Genomic DNA, 21,320 nt, shown 5'->3' on the forward strand with positions numbered 1-21,320 from the left:
TTTTAATATAAAACTTCTATAACTGTCCGTGTCTTCTGAATTTTGGGTTAAAACATTTTCGTCCATTTAGCAGAAAACCAGAAATTTTATTCAAGTAAGGTAGTTCACAATAAAATTACTCAAGTAAAAAATACAGTGTAGTAAAAATACTCATAACAGAGTATCGCTCAAGAGCCGTTTCTTGTGTGATTTTTGCGACGAATTTTAAAATACTTAATTTTCACGCAGACTTGACCACGTTTGGTGAATTTTTGAATATGATAAAGCCCCCAAAAAGCCAATTCATTTGGCGGAAGCATACTAAGAAGAAGCGGAGCGATTACAATAGGCCTTTGCTTCGCTTAGCTGCTCGGAACTAATAATAAATCAGTCTGGTTCTCGCAGTACGATAGTATCGCAATGCGGAAGTGTGTTTTATTTTGAAGGAACTAACCGGAAGTCATTTACATCACCCGTTCTAGCTTTCCGTTAGTTCCTCTCCGTAGAGCCGCATCAGCAGCAGCAGCATCCGCGGCTCCCCCCGCAGAGGACACCGGGTACTGGAAGGACGCAGGCCCGGCGAAGGGAGAGGTCCTGGCCTGGGTGCGGATCCCGAAGAGGCCCCGGGTCGGGTCCGCCGCTGGATGGAGTCCGGCTGCGTTCAGACAGCAATGGCTATGGGTCTGACATCGAAGAAGGCGTCTGCTCGGAGCGTCACGGTGGAGCGGAAGAACCTCATCACGGTCTGCAGGTAGACATCACGACCTGGTCGACCTGTTTATTTATGAGCTGCGTGACGGCCACTTAATAACAACTAAACATAGTTGGTAAAAAAACACAAAACTGTAAATAATTACAACCTTCAGAATAGTAGTTATTTTAAGAGGAGGCATTTTCACCTTCACAAACTGCCGTTATGAGGAGAACATAGAATATTGTGATCCCTTTATATGTCAAGACTTCACTTATGTGGATTTATGTTTTATATCTTATGTTGTTGACATAGTGAGATCTATTTTTAGTTGTCCACCTGTCTAAAATGACCAGTGATGTGATTAAAAGCGCATCACCGACAGCTGAGCAGGACAAGGGCACCGGGAGCTTTGCAAGGACTCCTCCCCACATGAGAGGCCCTCCATCCGGCTTCATCCACCCGGTGGGAGCAGGCAGTGGCTGCGAGGCTCCTGGGGCCCGCTGACCTCCACAGTGACCAGAGAGGACTGGAAATGGTCCAGTCAGGAGCGCTCTGATTGCACAACTCACAAACTAAGGAGTACTTGTTTGACAAAAACAACAACTCAGAAATGTTTGGATTAATATCAGATTTTTTAATTTTTTTTGTTGACAAAAACAAGGATATTTCTGAGCTCCAAAAGTTTAAATAATTGCAAGACAATTTCTGAGCACCAAACTTGTCAAAAATTTACAATTTAAAAAAACTCAAAATTTTTAGAATAATCTTAGAAATTTTCTAGAACAAAAAATTTCTGAGCCAAAAAATTGCCAGGAAAAAAAAATCAAATTTTTTGGAGAAAAACTCAGATAATTTGATGACTGTTAAAACTATTCAAACTCTTTCTTTCAAAAATTTTTCTAGCCAATTTCTGAAATCTCTGAATTTTTTATTTCTTTCTAGTAAATTTTTGACTTTTCAAATTAGAAATTTCCACATTGTTCTCCAGAAGTATTTTCAAACTCAAAATAAAAAAAATTTCTAAAAATTTCTGAAATTAATCTAAAAAAAATGAAAATTTTTCCAGCTAATTCCCAAACTAAGGAATTTTCCATGTTATTTTCTAGAATTATTTTTAGATTAATCTAAAAAAAATTAAGAAATTTGTCTCGCAAATTTTTGACTTTCAAAGCTCAGAAACTTCCTTGCTTTTTCTACAAGATTTCTGAGATGAATCTCAAAATTTCTTAGGTTTTTGAGAAATTTACTCCTACTTTCTGTTGGCCCTTGTAAGCTGTTATGCAACTCCCTTTGCTACACATTGATTAATTTCATGTATTTAATTTGATTTTGGATTTTTTTGTGACAGACCAACAAAAAGTAGCACATACACTGCAAAAACAAAACCTTACCAAGTATTTTTGGTCTAGCTTTTAGTGCAAACATTTTAGTACATTTGAAATAAGACAAAATGAACTTAGAAGTAACTTTTCAGCAGCATATAGAAGCTCGTTTTAAGACAACAATTCCTTCATATTGACTTTAAAAAGTTCTAGTTCCACTGGCAGATTATTTCACTTACTTATGGGAAGAACGTCTTGTGTTTAGTGAAATAATCTGCCAGTGGAACTAGAACTTTTTAAAATCAATATGAAGGAATTGTTGTCTTAAAATGAGCTTCTGTATGCTGCAGAAAAGTTACTTGTAAGTTCATTTTGTCTTATTTCAAATGTACTAAGATATTTGCACCAGAAAAATAGACAAAAATACTCTTTTGCAACTTTTGCATGTCTGCAACTTAAAATGTTTTTAAAACATTAAAAATTCAAAATTGTACATCTTTAAGTGTAATTACTTCACAACTAAATTATTCTTAGATGTGAACATTTTTAATCAAACCATCTTCTACATCATAAAATGGAAGCTAAGAAAAAAATACTCTCAGGTAGACACACATAAAAGCATTTTTTATTGTTTTTATGGTCCTTTTTTGCATTAAAGTGAGATACATGGAGCCACAACACACAACACAAAGCAGGGCATGGCTGCAAAGAAAACAAAACGGTTTCACATCGGACTTTCAACACGAACATTAGTGAGGAACCACGAACACGCTTGTTTTCAGTTTGCTCCGACCGTGCTCAGACACTTTTAATCATGTAAGCATTTAAAGACAAACAAGACGAGACAGAAATAATACTCAAAATGCTTTCTGTCAGTATTGATCACTCCAAATTCTGCATTTTCCTCATTTCTTTTAGTGATTAACTTCTTTTAAAGGAGATGTTTTCCTCCAGGTGCGTCTGTCCGATCTTCTCCTTCGTCACTTTTTCTTTTCGTTCCACTCTGAGCTGATAGGAGTCGTTACGTGACGTGGAAGCTGAATCTGCAGCCGACCTTCTGGTCGTGCGTGATGTTCTTCTTATAAATTATCTAGACACAGATACCTGGCTGCAAAAGCACTAAATATTACCAAGTATTTAGGTTTAGTTTCTAGCACAAATGTTGTGGCACACTTGAAATTAAACAAACTAACTTACAAGTAATTTTTCAGCAAGATATAAGAGCTTGTTTTAAGTAAATAAAAGAATATTTCACTTATAAGAAGACATTTTGCCATGTTAAAAGTGGAATAACTAATTATTTACTTTTTTAAAAGCTCCTATTACTTGCTAAAAGTTACTTCTAAGTTAGTTTTAGTAGTAAGACATTTTCACTAGAAACTAGACAACAAATACTTGGTATGATTTTTTTCTTTTTGCAGTGCATGAGCTAAATGATGTTAGTGCTTCTCATTAGTGCAGCGTGCCAAGCTTTTCTTTGTCCTCATATGTGTGTATAAATGTAAAAAGTCTATTTTAACGTAAAGTCAGCAAAGACACAGATTAACCCTTTTCATTCTTAATATGTTTTGTTGGGAGGGGGAACAAAAACATGGTTTCAGTTCTGCTTTGGGAAGAAAAAGTTCTTTTTTTTTTAGGGTTTCTTGTCCCTCAGAACTGATCTCAGCTCAGTGTTTCATAAAGCCGAGTCTGTTTTAATTAGAGACACATTTACAGAGGAGGACACCTGCATGTAGAGAACGGGGCGCTGGAAACCTGAGCCAATATTTGCATCATGTCAGGGAACAGTTTCCGTACGAGGCGGGTGAAATAAACAAGATGGAAACTACGAATAATGATGAGATTCTTTTTAAAATGGAGAGTTTTTGAAACAGCAGGGTAAACATGGTTTCCAGTTGCCAGTAGCAACAGGTTTCCTACTTTAACTCAGCTGAGGCTTCCTGCAGAGAATGAAAATCTGAGCCGAATTTCACCAAATGCTGTTCAAGCAGCAGTAATAAACGGAAAAAGCGAAATGATTTGTAGCTTTCTGGTCTGGCTAAGACGTCCGTGTTGGTGGGAGGACTGCAGGACGAGGGCTGCTGTTGCTGTGGACATGGAGAACCTGGGAAGGAATAAATGAGATAAGTGAGAAAGAAAGAAAGAAAGGAAGCTGACGGGAATGACGCGGCTGCTGCAAACACAAAAAAAAATCCATGTTTATGCATGCTGGACATGCTTGTTTTGCATCGTTTTGTGGATTATTTAGCCGTCAAACTGTTTCGACAAGTATTTCAATTTTTCTTTGCAACTTTTCTTTTGCATTCTTCGTGATTCGTTAGCTATTACAGCAGAGGTTCAATAGATTTGGGGATCAATCATGAACTGATCAGCTTGCTCTCGCATTTATATCCCTGATTTATTATTATCTCCCAATCAAAACGCCGTCGCTGCCCGTCTGACGCCCCGATCCGTCTGCACCTCCGCCCATCACGAAACACTTTGCTTTGACTCTTCTTCAGAGGGAAATCAAGAGAAACAGAACCTGCTTTGGTTTTTTGTTTTTGGCTACAACAAAGCTAAACTTGACTTTTTGTGCCAGTCCAGCAGTGCAGGAAAAGGGGAGTTTCCTTTGCGATGAGTTCGCCTGCAGTGTCATCTGATCCTGCTGCTTAGGCCAGGACTGAAGGGAGAGAAAGAAAACAAGAGAGGAGAGAAGGAGAAAGACGTGAGGAAAAGAAAAACAGGCCAGCGGCGAAGCAAAGCAAAAACACAAAACCTTACCAAGCATTTTTGTCTTGTTTCTACTGAAAATATTTTAGTACACTTAAAATAAAACAGCAAGATACAGGAGCTTGATTTAATATTGATGAAAAATTACAAGCTATAGGTGAAACTTTAACTCATTTTAAAGGGGAAAATTCAGGTGAATTCTGACTGCAGTCACCTGGATTTAGGAGTGGATCACAAACGCACTCCACATTTTTTGAGTTTTTATTTGCAAACTATTTTTAGATTTTTCTTTTCCACTGTTTCCCTTTCAACATAAAGTCACATCAGCTTGATTTCAGTCAATAAGTCCTTGATATTCATAAAAAAGTTCAAGTTCCACTGGCAGATTCTTTCACTTATAACACGGAAAAATATCTTGTTATAAGTGAGATAATCTGCCAGTAATTTTTCATCAATATTAAGGAGTTATTGACTAAAAACAAGATTTTATATCTTGTTAAAAAGTTACTTGTAAACAGAGAAGGTGAAAAGTTACTTTAGTACTGAGTAATTGATGAAATTATCATTTAATATTTAAAAAGTACATAATCAGATGGACTAAAATTTAAAGTTAAGAGGAAATTTTGGTTTTTAAGGACGAAAATGGCATTAATTCATGTAACAAAAAAATAACAAAATCAGGCAAAGTAAATTTTTCCAAATCAGTTTCTTTCAATAGAAAACTTGAGAAAAATTAACAAAAACTGCAGGCGTGTGTCTGTGGCTGATACATTTTGGGTTAAAACATGTTTATTTTCATTCAGTGGGTAGAAAATCCAGAGATTTTACTGAAGTAAGAGTAGAGATACGTAATAATAAATTAACTCAAAGTACAGCGTAGTAAAGATACTCCTAAAAGTACATTTGTCAGAAAAGTTACTAAAGTAAACGTAAGTTAGTTTTGTCTTATTTCAAATGTACTAAAATGTTTGCACTGCAAACTAGAGCAAAGTACTTGATGATATTCTGTGTTTTTGCAGGATAAATGCAGTTTTTGGCGTCTTTGTGGCTCAAACTAATTCCTGTAAGTACAGTGGAAAGGTGAGAAAGGGAGAACAAGAGCGGCTTTCAGTGGGTGCTGAGTGGGGCCTGGAAGAGGTCCAGGGCGGAGCGAGAGGGGGCACAAAGACGGCTGTCAGAAACAGCGCCGTTGTTTTTCAGTGTCAAATCGTACCAAGAGCATGTTGCTGCTCCACTCAAACCATTTGCATTTTTAAGGCGTCCTTGAGATCAAAGTGAGTTAGTACAACTATCTGCTGCAAAATCACAAAATCATCAGGACCTAAAGAGCTGTCTTGTAGTTTTCTGATTAATAAAAATACACATACATAGGGTGTATATGAGGTTATAAACCTTGACAAGATAGGTTGTTTGTTTTGGTCTGATGCTCTGCAAAAACACAAAATCTTACCAAATATTTTTGTCTAGTCTCTAAATTATTTCACTTAGCATGGAAAGATATTTTGTTATTATCAACAAACCTCTTCCAGTGGAACTAGCACTTTTTAAAATCAATATGAAGGATTTATATACTTAAAGCAAAGTTGTACATCTTGCTCAGAAGTTGCTTATAAGTTAGTTTTGTCTTTGTACTATAAACTAAACCAAAAATATTTGGTAAGATTTTGTGTTTTTGCAGTGAAGGGGATTATTTTTAGAAGTGAAAATGTGACGACTGACAAATATGGATCGGTTTTGCAGAAATACTCATATGAAAAGCAGAGGAGACTTTCTACTACACAGAGGTGTCCAAAGTGCGGCCCGTGGGCCATTTGTGGCCATTTTGCTGTTTTTTTGTGGTCCCCAACTGCATGGAAACTTTATTTGCAGTTATTAGCAACATGATTTACTTTTCAACAATGGAAAACGTCAAGCGTGACACAAAATAATCATCTATTTTACAAAAAATGTGATTTTCTTTTTCCTAAATCATCTGATGGCAAAAAAAGCTGATGACAACCAAGCTTTTGTAATAAGTAGAGCCAGGTTTATCCAGAGATTTTTGCTCATTTTGATGCATCATCAGCTTTTTATAAATTTATTGAACTTGGCTAAATATTTTCAAATGTTTTGAAAGAAAGTAACCCAATTCCTATTCAGATAACGAGCATAAAAGAACTAGATGCCAATAACCAGAGGCACGTAGAGTAACCAAAAATTGTGCTGAAGTAAAAGTAGCACTACTTCAACATATTTTACTCAAATAAAATAAAAATAGCCATACAAGAAATTACTCAAGTAGGAGTAATAAAGTATTTGGTAAAAAGTCGACTCAAGTGCTGAGTATCTGATTAAATTATCAATCATTTAATATTTATAAATTACATCATCAGACAAACCAAAATATAAAGTTGCGTGGAAACTTTGGTACTTTAAGGACCAAAATGACAATAGTTCATAGAAGCAACAAAAATAACAAAATCAGGCAAAATAAATTTTTCCAAATTAGTTCAATTAAAAACTTATGAAACTTTAACAGAAACTGCAAGTGTGTGTTTGTGTCTGGTGAATTTCTGGTTTAAACATTTTAGTTTTTCATTCAGTGGGTAGAAAATCCAGAAATTTTACTCAAGTAAGAGTAGAAATACTTCCTAATAAAGTTACTCAAAGTACAGTGTAGTAATAATACTCCTAAAAGTAAATTTTTCAACAAAAGTTACTAAGGTAAATGTAACCCAACTCTGCCAATAACAGATATTTCTACCAAATGGAAAATGAAACAATTCGGACTAATTTAAATCCATAGAGCCATTGGACACCCCTTACATGATTTAAACTCAACTGACCTGTTTTCTTGATAATTCCAGAACAAAGTCAAAACCCCCAAATCAAATTTAATCCAGTTTTCATGGACAGCGTCGTCGTATCCAAATGTTCCCTGCCTTGATGCTGTTTGGTCGCGGCTTCCCGCCTCCCCGCCCTTGGCTCCGCGTCCTCTAGATCGTCTTTGTCTTGCGTTTTGGGAAGAGGGCTTTCCGAAAAGACGTGGTGGTGGTTCCCCTGCTGTACGAGGCGCTGCCCAGTGAGATCTTGGTCTTCCCACTGGTGATGGTGGACGAACCCAGAGACGTGGTGCTCCTTCCCCGAGAGATGGAGGAGCTCCCCATGGCCAGCTTGGTCTTCCCCCTTTTGATGGTGGTGTTGCCCAGCGTCAAGGCCGTCTTCCCCTCCGTGAAACTGGTGTTCCCCATTGTCTTCCTGACCCGGACTCGACGTTGGGGTTCGGGACTCACTCCACACCGAGCATGGCACAGTCATGCAGCTCGTCTCGGAGTTGGTCGTAACATGACCAGAATGCTAAGCATGGACGGTGCGACCCCCGTGTGGCATAAAGCCTCCGTTGAGCTGGTCTACGTGGGCTTTGGAAGGCCGCATACCACCCATGCGTCCCGTGAATGGACAGAGGCAGCCGTAGGTGGACGCAGCCTATCCGGGGGGACTCGGACAGTGGGGCGATTGTCCCTCGGACACGACGACACCGCACGGTTGAAGGAGACATTGTTGAAAAACAGGACAGTCTGCGGTGACATCACTTTCTTCTCTGCCATTGTTCCCCTACAGCTTCTGATTGTAAGATGTCCCCTCTGTGCACAGCTGTAAGCGCCATATGTCAAATCAGCTGCTGTTTTTGTCCCAGAATGAAAATTCGATGTGTTTATCTTTCCCCATAGATCTGGATCTGAGGCTTTGATGGCCTCGCTTCTTATTACAGTCAACTAAAGCGATCAAAATGGCCAAAACTGAAATTCAGAAATCATTTCAGTTAATTGAAATAAATAAAAACTGTAATTAATGGAGTAAATAGAAAAAAGGGAGCAAATCTCTATTTAAAAAATCTCAGAGGTTTTCTAGAAAAAAAACAAGGAAATGTCTCAGTTTGAAAAGTTCATAAATTAGCTAGAAAAAACTACAAATTTTGAGATAAATTTCTGAAATTTTGTACGAAAAACACTATTAGATTTATTATTCTAAAAAGTTTAAAATTTGCTTGAAAATCTCAGAAAGTTTGAGATCAATCTCAGAATTTTCTAGAAAAACAGATAAATTTATAAATTTGAAGAGTTGAAAATGTGCTAAAAAAAATTCTGAAATTTTGAGATTAAACTCAGAATTTTCTAGATGAAACAAGAAAATTTGAGTTGTAAAGCTGAAGATTTTCTAGAAAAATCTCAGAAAATTTCTGAAAACAATGTGGACATTCCTGAGTTTGAAAAGTCAAGTTTCCAGAAAATCTCAGATTTTTTTTTCCTGGCAGATTCCCGGCTTTTCAAACAAGGAAAATTTTAAATAATAAAACGACGTCTTAGGCCAATATGGATAGGAAGTAAAAAGTCAAAAACCTACCTGGAAAAACCAAATTTTTCTAGAAAAAGACTTGGAAATTTCTGAGTTTCAAATTCAGAAATTCACAATTTTTTTTCTGAGGTTAATCTCAAAATTTCTAACTTATTCTTTCTAGAAAATTGTCAAATTTTCAAAGTCCAAAATTGTTTTGATTTTTATAGAAAATTTCTGAGATTAACCTCAAAATTTCAGTTTTTTGGCGGAAATTTATGTGGCCCTAATATGCCGTTGTACGATCTGAGGTTTTGATTGCGTGTCTCTGAAGGTTAGTATAGTTAACTAAAACAAACAAAATAACAAAAACTGAAATTGAGAAAACATTTTTGCTAACTGAAATAAATAAAAACGGTAAATAAAGGGGAGAAACTACAACTAACTTCAACTATATCATAACACCAACTAAAACCACTGAGATTAAAAGAATTAAAATACTTTTGTTTTGGAATCTATTTATTAGCCTTACAAACTGATGTGAAATTTATTTATTTTCACACAAGCAGCTTACAGTGTCAGTTAGCTGTCCAGCAATAATTGAATAAATGTTTTGAAAATTGTGTTTTCTGTTGAGTAAACATAATTGCTTTTTGAATTTGCCACCTAAAAATGAACCAAAGTATAAAAAACTAAAACTATTGTTATGACTGGTAAGAACTAAACTGAAACTAAGCAATATTTAACTATTGCCCACTCTTAAAACTAACTGAATTAGACAAACAAAAAATCACAACGAAATAAGCTATAATGAAAAGTCCAAAACTATCCCATTTTTTAATAACTAAACACAAAACAATCAGGAACAACCAGGCGAAGCAGAGTGTAGAGGTATTATCTTTATATGCACTATGACATTAATACACTTTTACAGTTTTATTGTGAATACAGCTTGCAGCCGAACCATGGGAATGCATCAAAGACCCACTGGACTCCTACTGGTCCCGGCTGCACAGAACGGGCGAATTGTTCTCGTGTCGCCACATATACATCACATCACATCTGTTCAAGCTTCCCCTCCCTACTGAGCTCAACACACCATAAAGCCTCATCGCATCACTGTCGCATTTGCATAACATCCTCTGCACGCTTTTGAACACGGGACTTCCCCCCTTTTTTCTGATTTAAAGACGAGTTAAAATCCCAAACATAGCAGCTGGTTGTGACTACTGACCTTCTAACACTGACCACACAGACACATCCACGAGCTTTTATTTGTGTGCTGGATTCACGTGTGAAAATCCCAGTAGATGTTGCTGTGCCTTTCCTTGCCCCTGATGAGAGTCGTCTTGACAACAGACACAGATTTGGTCCCGTAGGTAAAGGTCAGAGTCATGAGAGAGCTCGTGGTCTCCCCCCGTGTCACCGAGGTTTTAGCCACCGTTATGCTGTTGCTGCCCAAAGTTATTACGGTTTTGCTCCAAGAAAACGAGGATTTCCCCCAGGAGATGAACAACCTTGTCCTCAGGAACGAAACCCTGCCTTTGGTGAAGGAGGTCTTGCTTGACGAGAATGTAGTTTTCCACTCGTTGTCAGAGTCTTTTTTGGACTGCTTGGCCGCTTTGGGTGTCTTCGCCCTGGGCTCGGGGTCCCTCTCCATCTAGGTGGTCCTGCGCTTGGACGTCAGCGCCTTGCGGAAGGAGGTGGTGGTGGTTCCCCGGCTGAAGCTGGCCCGTCCCAGAGCCACGGTCGTCTTTTGCCTTTGGATGGTGGAATCTCCCATGGAGGTGGTGGTCACTCCCCTAAAGATGGAGGACTTGCCTAAGGACACAGTAGTCTTTCCCCTGGCTATGGAGGTATTCCCCACTGCCAGGGCAGTCTTGCCCTCTGTAATGCTCGTGTTGCCCATTGAAGCGGAGGCAGCCTGGATGCCAGCTATCGCGCACGCCGCATAGCAGACCCTCTGCGGCGCAGAAAGGCAAGCATGTCAAGTCAAAAAGCCACACCGAAGCCGCTGCAGCTGCCCTAAATAGATCACACCACCATGTATAGATGAGGGGGAGGGAATTATTTGATCATGCTTTGATGCTGGCCGGTCCCTCAGAGAGACAAGACCCAAAGGGACCTGGAAGCGCGGCAGAACCAAGCAGACAGGGGGATAATTGTGTTGTTTTCATGATAACAAAGCCGGAGCATTGAAGGGGGCGCTTTGTGCAAGCACACAGGACAATTGGGGTGACCTCAGTATGAGAAGATGGCGTGGTTCCCAAAAAAGAAAGAAAGAAAGAGAAAAGCCCTCCTCCCTGCTGTTGTTTAGATACAGTACTATGTTTGTCTGCTTCAGTACAGTATAGTGCTCAGCTGCACGGGGCCTGCAGCACAAAACCCATAAAATTGGGGTATGTAATGTTTATAAAACGTTTTTTACATGTTTCTTAAAACCTCTGCTGTCTCCCTGTAGTAACTAGAAACAACCAATAAGATCCAGGAGGCGGGTCTTAGCGCTGTCAATTATGCTATTCCCCTTCCTTTCTGCTATGCTGCAACTTCTTGCAGACGGCTAGCCTGCTAGAAATGCTAAGGCTAGTTAGCATAGCCACCGATGATGCTGGATTAACGGCTATTCTGTAACAGTAAGTTATTTCTCCGCCATTAGCACATGTAGCAGTGAGTACATAGATTGAATGACAAAGTTAAAACCCTCCTCCTGACTATGATTGGTTGTTTTTGACTGGAAGAGGTGTATTTCTTCAGACGGTAATAGTAGTACTGGGAGGACGATCTTTTCGCAGATTATCTGTCTCATAACAGTCATGGTGAGTTTTAACAAATACGCAAAAAAACATTATTTATAAAAGTCCCATACTTCAGCTTTAACCTTTAATAGATGCAAAAAAAGGTAGATAGCTAAACTAGCAATGGTATAGTAGCAGCTATGTAATTGTAGCCTTGATCACGTCGAGTCCTTTCTGCTATGCTGCAGCTTTTCTGGACGGAAAAGTCCAGAGAGGGAAAAAAACAACATTAAACCCATTAAATAGCGATGCCGCAACAAAATTGTAGACCTGTGATAAACGCATTTAGACGGAAACCCTAACGCATTTAGGGTCGCTGAAATAATAAAAACAGAATTTAAAAAAGTCAGAATTCTGAGATTAAAATCAGATTTTAATTTAAGACAGTAAGGGTCTTAATTTTAGACAAATTTAAGAAAAACTTTTTTCAGAATGCTGAAAAAAAAAAGTTAGAATTCTAAGATTAAAATCAGAATTCTTTGGAATTTTGAATTCTTTTTCAGAATTCTGAAAAAAGTCAAAATTCTGGAAAAAAGTTAGAATTATGATATCAAGATCAGAACTGCGAGGGGAAAAATGTCAGAATTCCGGAAATCATTAGAATTCTGAAAATAATATTTGAATTCTCAAAAAAGTCTGATTAAAATTAGGATTCCAAACAAAATTCTGAATTCTGAAAAGTCCTAATTCTGAAAAACAAGTTAGCAATCTGAGATCAAAATAAAAATTCTGAGATAAAAAAAAAAAGTAAATTCTGAGATTAAAGTCAGATTTTAATTTAAGACATTAAGGGTCTTAATTTGAGACAAATTCAAGAAAAAATGTTTGAACTCATTGCTTAAAATGTAAATGTTTTCCCTTTGAGTTGCTGTTCAGTTTCCTAACTCAGTTTTGTTTGTCTCTTTGTTTTTCAGATTTTCTGTGAAGACTCTTCTAGAAAGGTACACAGAAGAGCCTATAGATGATTCATCAGAGGAGTTTATTAACTTTTCTGCTATTTTAGAGCACATCCTCAGCCACCGCTTCAAAGGTAACACAGCAGGTAACATATGAAGAAAAAAACAGTGTTGCCGTGACTACACCCTGCAGTCTGAGCAGAAATAATCCCCTGCTGTGTTTCAATCTGTGCGCAGGTTCAGGGAGCTGGTTCAGCTCCGATGGACAGCGCAGTTTCTGGGAGTACATCCGGCTGGCGTGCAGCAAGGTGCAGAACAGCTGCATCGCCAGCATCGAGAACATCGAGAACATCAGCACGTCCCGAGCCAAGGCGAGGACTTTATGTGTTCACAGGCGGGAAGGGTTTCTGTCAGAGAGAGGGCCTTCTGTTCCCGCTGACTTCTTCTGTCATCCCACAGGGCCGGGCGTGGATCAGAGTGGCTCTGATGGAGAAGCGTCTGTCTGAATATGTGTCCACTGCTCTGAGAGACACCAGAACAACCAGGTCCAGTTTGAATTTTTATTGCAAAACTGAAAAAACAAACAAACAAAAACCGTCTCTCTGTTTTGTGCACATCTCTGACTGATTTAACTCGTCACTGCAAAAACACAAAATCTTATCAAGTATTTTTGTCTAGTTTCTTGCACACTTAAAATAAAATAAATAAAAAAAACAAGTTTCCAGCAAGCTTGTTTTAAGTAAATAATTATTCAATATTGATTTTTAAAAAGTACTAGTTTCCCTGAAAAACAAGATATTTTTCCATGTTATTAGTGAAATAATCTGCCAATGGAACAAGAACTTTTAGATCAATATTTATAATAATTCACTTGAAACAAGCTCATTTTGTAAGTTAGTTTTGTCTTATTTCAAGTGGAATAATATATTTGCACTAGAAACTAGACCAAAAATACTTGGTAAGATTTTGTGTTTTTCAGTGATAATTGGATAACATAGTAAAGACAACCTTTTATGCTTCCTTGAACTGGCTAGCATATATCTATGGGCTTTACAAAACATTTTAACCACAAAATCATTCTTAGATAATAAGATGTTATTCTGTTCAGTTCAGAGTTCTATAAAAATTAGCCTCTTGTCACTTTAAATCCACTGGCCACTCCCCCAAACTCAATGTCTATACTCACAGTTTGAAAATGACTGCACACAGACGCCCAATTATACAACTGATTATAGATCAACTATACGTAGATCTTTGAAAAGCAGAAGTAGAGCCTCCTGCACAACCAACAAGAATGAAGAAAGTGGTTTCTGGCTCCAAAACACTTGTCTTTTTTAGCAGCTATTATACGGCACATGGAGTGGTAAAATCACATGAAATATACTGTATATAATATAATAAATATATTTTTATTTATTAGATTTCTTAATCTGGGAATTTTGTACCACAAACAAGAAAAGCTGGTATGACAATAAAAAAATCCTTGAATCCTTGGAACTCAGATTAGGTTGCTAGGTAACGGGACCGCTGGGGTTGCTAGGTAACGGCAGTTTTTGGAATGGTCTATATTCCAGACACCAAAAAACATAAATTTACTTCTAAAAAACATCTGGGTGTTTTTTAGGTGCTTGGTCTGTTTTTGAAAACAGCTGGAAGTAGAAAAAGGTACAAAATATGAGTTATTGTTTTATTGGTTTAGTCGTATACAGACAGATCCGTTGACTCCACTGAGGTTTTTTGTTTTGCATTTATTCTTAACTATATAAATTCCTGTAATAGTGAAGATTTTTTTCATAGATTTGTTTATTTTCTTCACAATTTATTACAAGTCTGTTTTCTAATTCAAGCTAGTTTTTCTATTGTTAAGAAGGCCCAACATTTTCTCATACACCGCAGTGAGGATGTTTTAGGTAATTCTGGATATTAAACTAACCTATTTAAACTTTTGAATTTGAAGAAAGATACAAAAAAAAATGCTAAAAGTAAAAAGTTCCTGTCAAGTTTTCTGGCACTTAGCAAATAGAAATAATGTTAGTAATTCTCTCCAAGCTAAAACAGAAAACGTTTGGTCAGATTTAACTTCAGACTGAGAGAAAAATCTTTATATATGTCTTTTTATTCAGTGGATTTAAATATCTGATTTCAACCGTGGTATGAGCATATGTGCTGGTATGTATTGAAGTTAAAACCAAATTAATTCTCAATTTTTTGTCCAGCAGGAGGTTCTATGATGATGGAGCCATTATGCTGAGGGAGGAAGCTACTGTCCTGACTGGCATGCTGATTGGACTGAGCGCCATCGACTTCAGGTGAGGTCTCTCTAAAAATCAAGTACTTAGCAGAGGTGGGTAGAGTACTAAAATACAAGGACATAGTTTCACTCAAGTAACAGTAAACAAGTGTTTGGTAAAAATATTACTCGTACTGAGTAACTGATTAAAACATCAAACATTTAATATTTAAAAATCACGTCTCCACACAGTGGAAATTTTGGAAAATCAGTTTCTTTCAACATATAACTTATGAAACTGTAACAAAAACTGAAGCTGTGTGTCTGTGTCTGGGGAATTGTTGGTTACTCCAGTAAGAGTAGAAATACTTCATAATAGTTACTCAGGTAATAGTAACTCAATTACTTTTTTGTAAGAAAAAAGTCCTAATAGTAAATTTTTCAAAAACGTTACTCAAGTAAATGTGACTACCCAACTCTGGTTTTTATTTTTAACAATCTGGTTGTAAAAGAGCAACTTTTGTGCAGTTTTTGCTTGAAAGGAGAAGCTCTGGATGGGAAATCCCCAGCTGTGATTGACTACACCCCGTACCTAAAGTTCACACAGAGGTAAGACTCAACCAGCTGATCAATTCACTTCACCAAGGATGTGTTGTAAGTTTTTAGTTTGCTTTCCTGCCATGTAGCTACGACTACCTGAGCGATGAGGAGGACCGCCGTAGCGTGGACAGCAGCAACAGTGAGGAGAGCGTCCCCGAGCATCCCTACATCCCTCTGGTGACCGACGAGGAAAGCTGGAGCAACAAGTGCCGCAAGATGGAGCAAAGGTTTAAGATCGTCTACGCCCAGAAGGTGAGCAGGGCTCGTACGATTAATCTAATTAATCATGATTAATCAATTATTGACGCAACTGTAAACTAATTTAGTAATAGATTAATTGTTAGAAATTGTTTTAAAAAAGGCCATTTGTTGAAAGAACAGCAGTCATTAAGCCAAAATTGGGCAAAAAATATATACATTTTAAATTTAACACACAAATTAAAATGTATATAATTCAAATATGTTTGAAGCAGAGCTATGGAAGAGGATTAGTGCCATGAACAAAAAACATTATAGATTTTTTTTCGCTCAGAATTTCCCAAGTTTTTCCTCAAAATTCTCAGTTTAATCTAAAAATTGAGACTTCAATCTCAGATCTAACTTTTTTCCCCAAAATTCTTTTTTTTTTAATTCTAACTTTTTCCTCAAATTCAGACTTTTCCTCAAAATTTTTACTTTTTTCCCAACGTTTTTTTTTTTTCTGAAAACTGACTTTTTCTCAGAATTCTTATTTTAATCTCAGAATATTAAAGTCGGCATTCTTTTTTTTTCAGTGGCACTAATCCTCTTCTGTACGGAACTGCTCTAGTGGGATAATTTTGGCTTCACCTGGTTGATATTCTATAAAAAAAAGAAAATAAGTGTCCTATTTAGCACTTCCTCTATTCAATTATTAATCGCTTATTGGTAAAACAATCAACAGAGCTGAGCTTTTCATATGTTGACGCTACAAGTATTTTTTAGCTGTAGATATATCTTTTGTTACAAATAAGTGTACACCTTAAAAAATGCTATGCTATTTCATTTCAGGCAAGAAAATATTTTTTCTTACTTAAAAAAGAAACTATGTACTTTTATTATTGTAAACCTGGTTAAATGAAAAACCTGTGCCACTTTTTTTATCCAGTTAATCATTAGAATAATTGATAACTGAAATAATAATTAGCTGCAGCCCTTAATTGCTAAGCTTTCTTCCCTCCAGTTTCCCCTCATGTTGGTATGTCTTTGCGTTGCGTAGGGGTATCTGGAGGAGCTGGTGCGCCTGCGGGAGTCGCAGCTGAAGAACGTGGAGACGGAGAACAAGCGTCTCCGAGCCAAGGTGGAGGAGCTGACACTGCAGGGTCAGCAGGAGAAGAAGGAGCTGGAGGCCATCGTGTTGGAGCTGCAGGCACAACTGTGAGGAATCACAATCAGATAACAGTGTGTGTGACTTAAACTGCAAAAACACAAAATCTTACCAAGTAATTTTGGTCTAGTTTCTAGTACACTTGAAATAACTTACAAGTAGCTTTCCAGCAAAACATAGAAGCTTGTTTTAACTTATAAAAATACATTTTTCTCTTGTTATAAGTGGAATAATGTGCTAAAGAAACTAGCGATAGTACTTTTTCATCACTATTTTAGGAATTTCTGACTTTTAAAATGCTCCTATATCTTCTTCAAAAGGAACTTATAAGTTATTTTTGTCTTATTTTAAATGTGATGAGATATTTGCTCTAGAAACTAGTCCAAAATACTTGGTAAGATTTTGTGTTTTTGCAGTGTGCTGCTGGGTTGTCATTTGTTTACTTCCTGTACTTCTTCTACAGTTGTTAGGCTATGTTCACACAACAGTTCTTAATGCTCAGTTTCGTTTTTTGGGTTGTTTTTTGTTGCCTGGTCATTCATACTACTAATGTAACCTGACTGCAGTCAGACTTCTTTATGAACTTTTCATGTTCCCCAAAGCGATTCACAGAAGAAGCACACAAACGTTCTTCTTCTGCGCCATTCATGGATAGATTTTTTAATTTGTCCAGCAACGAGAGCTGACAGTATCGTCACAGGATCATCACAAGATGAAGGAAGCTAAAATACTTTAGCCTCTCAACCTCAACTGTTAGCTAAGAAATGTTGGTGGAATCAACTGACTCACTCACTCTTTGGTTACCTAGCAACTCACTCACTCTTTGGTTACCTAGCAACAACCTGCTGGGTAACTAGCAGTTTAAGCAGCAGCTTAAGGTTCTGCCTCATAGCGGCCTAAAAAAATAAGCAACAAGGACTGAAAACTATGAATATAACAGGAAAGATTCTCCCCACAGTTTATCAGAAGTTCAGAAAATTAAAACAAAATACAAATCAGTAATTATCAATATTGACTGTTATGAAAAGCTCATTTCGTGGTATGATTTTCAGCCTAAAGTACTGACTGCAATTTCCATAGAGAAGTCAGTTTGGCTGTGTAGTCAGAACCAGGACCTCTTTCATAATCTCATAACTATTATTTTCAGCCATTATTTAAGTTGGATAAAAATGCGACATGACGATCGAATATGTGTCTGATTTAGCACCACCTACAAAAATGGAACAGATGTGATTTGTTTTTGGAGGTGAAAAGACCAGAATTGGGCCATTCAGACTGAAAAAGTTGCATTTGAGCCAAAACAAAAAACGGATTTGGGTTGCATTTTCCTGCTGTGTCATTGGATTCTTAGATTTTTGTCACTTTTGGCATCCCGTCCTTAGATCTATCATGCTGGATACTTCACTTTACTACCCATTAAAAGCTTATTCATAATTTCTGAGAAGTATGCAGTGAATGTGATAGAAAGAGTTACATTATTCCCTTAGATTAGCTGGTTTATTATAATCTAATGGTCTATTGTTATGGAAAAAGTTGAAGAAGTCAACAAAAAACTGTGGTTTGATTTTGTGAACCATTTTACTCGCAATTTCATTCATTTATATAATTATATTCAAACTTTGATTTCTCTCACTGATTTCTGTTATATGTAACATAAGTACTAATTTAATAATTACTCTGTATAACTCAGGTTCTTCTAGGGTAAAAATATTATTTTCTCACAGTAAAACCTTTTTCTCCCTCCAGCTCCACCCTCATGCCTTGTGACTCCTCCCATCTGGCTAAAGATCTTGCCATCCCACTCGTCAACCAGTGGTCCACCATCACAAACAACCAAGGTGATGTCAAGCTGTTCCGCAGGTAAAACTTCTTTGCACTGTAAAATACCGTTTCTGGATTAATTCATTCAAATTATTTATGACTTCACAGCAAAAACACAAACTCTTTAGTCTTTAGTCTAGTTTCTAGTAAAATATCGTAGTACACTTGAAATAAGACAAAACTAACTCACAAGTAACCTTTCTCAAGATATAGGAGCTTGTTTCAACAATTTTCTAAGAAATTATTGACTCAACAAAGTCAATAATTACTTGTGAGTTAGTTTTGTCTTATTTCAGATATTTTACTAGAAACTACACTAAAGTACTTGGTAAGATTTTGTGTTTTTGCAGCTTTATTATAGCTTATTTTTTGTGTTTTTTGTCAAGGAGGAGTTTCCATAGCCTGGATCAACTTTCTCCTCAGGTCAGTCTGAACTCCAACTCCCAGAAGATGGATGGGAGGCAGAACGGAGATGCTGCCTGGACCTCAGCGGGTAAAACTGCTGATGCTGAACATTTACAATACATTATGTTTTACAGTCAGTGGTGCAGTGCTCAAACTCAACATATAGGAACTTGTTTTAAGTCAATAATTCCTTAATATTGATTAAAAAGTTCTAGTTCCACTGGAAGATTATTTCACTTACAACAAGACTTTTTTCCCTTGTTGTAAGTGTAAAAATCTGACCATCAAACCAGTACTTTTTCATCAATATTAAGGAATTATTCTCCTAAAACAACTACAATATCTAGATGAAAAGTTACTTGTAAGTTAATTTCGTCTTATTTTAAGTGTACCAATGGATTTGCACTAGAAAAATACTTGGTAAGATTTGTTGTTTTTGCAGTCTAATCTGATATATCACCAGGATGTTGAGGTTTTAAATGTTATAGTAAGAGCTTATTTTAAGTGAATGATTCCTTAATATTGATGAAAAAGTACCAGTTCCATTGTCAGATTATTTCACTTATAATATGGGAAAAATATCTTGTCATAAGTAAAATAATCTGCCAATGAAACTAGTACTTTTCATCAATATCTAGGAATTATTCACTTAAATAAGCTCATATATCTTGCTAAAAACTTACTTGTAAGTTAGTTTTGTCTTATTTCAAGTGTACTAGATAGACCAAACATACTTAGTAATTTTGTGTTTTTGTTGTGTTAACCAAAACATAGGACAGTTATAAAAATCGTGATGAACTAACTTCCTGATGACAGAAATTTATTTGAAGAATAAATAAATAAATTTTGACAATCTCCCCATTTGTAATAATGGTAAAATAAAACCCCGCTGCATTTGCACGCCTTGGATCGCTGCATAAAAGCCTCATAGTAGCAGCCACCCATGCTTATATTTGCACAAAGACCAGCTTCATCCCACTGTATGCTGGTTTGCGTAGGCAGAATAAACTATTCACAAATTTGGGATTTTCTGATGTTTTCTGTAGGAAAAGACAACACTCCCTCCATGCTGGGGCTGTGCGGCTCGCTGGCCTCCTTACCAAGCTCCAAGTCTTTGGCGAGCCTGAAGTCCAGCGAATGTTTGGTGAACATCAGCACTGAGCCCAGCCCTGCGCCCTCTCCCAGCTAGGAGCCCCAGAGCAACAACTTAACCGCCCCCTAACCGATGCTGCGTTGACCAAAACCTGCCACATTCCCATGTTGATGAAACAGAAACAGGAGCGCCAAGGCATTACATCTGGATTTTTACGCTGTAGGAAGCTCTTTTTTCCCTTATATTCTGTTATTTCACATCAATCCACACAGCCAAAAATCATGCAAAACATCTGTTTACCTCTTTTTAAAAAAAATATCATTATTATTGGCACGGCTTTGTCTGTGTTTGCCTGTTTTGTTGAATTATCATGTGAAAAGTGTAACCAAAACAGCACAAGAAGGTGATTTTAAGGGTAATATTAAGACATGTGGATGTCAGGACACACTCAGCAGTATTTTCTAAATAGCATGACTGAATGAAACCGGCTGAAAATCCGCTGACAGTGCATTATATTCTGGTTTTAATTTTTAACACCACAAACATCTCCAGTAATCATTGGTTTCATACGGACATACGCTCCTGCATACGTTTTGTTTTGATTTTGACCAGCTAGTTTTCAGTACAACAGTATTTCCTTCCCACTTGTTTACAGTTTGAATTTTTCTGTTGCAATAAACTGCCTTTTTCCATTATTTGTGTCTGAGCAAAAACATCTGCTGAACATTACTCTGGTTCCATCTAGTGGTAAACTTCTATGTTGTTTGAAACTATTTCAAACACGCTGCAAAAACACAAAATCTCACTAAATTTGTTTAGTTTCTAGTCCGAATATCTTTCAGTGACGTGCGGTCAGGGGAGGCAGGTGAGAGCCTCACCTGTCATCATGGAAAAATCATTTATAATGATAAAATAATTTATATTGCTATTTTCACCCTGTGGTTTGTACTATAAAGTACCTATTTTTTTTTATTTAGCTTAACAAATTCTGACTATTCTTTCTTCAAAATCACTGAATTTTCGCATTTTCCCATTCAAACGCTGAAAAGCGAAGCCGGTGAAGCAGCAGCGAGCTGAGCCTCACCTGGGATTGATCAACCTCTCGCTTACTGCA

The 21,320-nt window shown here is 37.1% G+C and overlaps 1 protein-coding gene across 3 annotated transcripts; it reads left to right on the top strand.

Annotated features, from left to right (window-relative positions):
* The first annotated feature begins 434 nt into the window (after nt 1-434).
* Nucleotides 435-20,901, top strand: LOC102236990 (RUN domain-containing protein 3A-like). Of its 3 annotated transcripts, none has more exons than XM_023348560.1 (11): nt 435-730; nt 12,731-12,858; nt 12,950-13,083; nt 13,172-13,257; nt 14,932-15,021; nt 15,471-15,551; nt 15,629-15,794; nt 16,780-16,937; nt 18,634-18,747; nt 19,098-19,201; nt 20,160-20,901. In XM_023348560.1, exons 1-11 carry the CDS (start codon nt 624-626, stop codon nt 20,300-20,302), a joined length of 1,311 nt encoding a protein of 436 aa, XP_023204328.1. In that variant the 5' UTR covers nt 435-623; the 3' UTR covers nt 20,303-20,901. The 3 variants fall into 3 exon arrangements, with proteins under 3 accessions (XP_023204328.1, XP_005796715.1, XP_005796714.1); XM_005796658.2 differs by having other exon boundaries at nt 438-730; nt 12,731-12,846; nt 19,095-19,201; XM_005796657.2 differs by having other exon boundaries at nt 439-730; nt 19,095-19,201.
* Nucleotides 20,902-21,320: the final 419 nt, after the last annotated feature.

Source organism: Xiphophorus maculatus, chromosome 16, assembly GCF_002775205.1.
Source record: "Xiphophorus maculatus strain JP 163 A chromosome 16, X_maculatus-5.0-male, whole genome shotgun sequence".
Taxonomy (NCBI): domain Eukaryota; kingdom Metazoa; phylum Chordata; class Actinopteri; order Cyprinodontiformes; family Poeciliidae; genus Xiphophorus; species Xiphophorus maculatus.

Excerpts from the sequence above, each read along its gene's own strand:
- LOC102236990 (XM_005796657.2), top strand. The coding sequence starts at position 624 with ATGGAGTCCGGCTGCGTTCAGACAGCAATGGCTATGGGTCTGACATCG. Across the intron at positions 13,084-13,171 it reads TCAGCACGTCCCGAGCCAAG|GGCCGGGCGTGGATCAGAGT; the intron begins GCGAGGACTTTA and ends GTCATCCCACAG. Across the intron at positions 13,258-14,931 it reads AGAGACACCAGAACAACCAG|GAGGTTCTATGATGATGGAG; the intron begins GTCCAGTTTGAA and ends TTTGTCCAGCAG.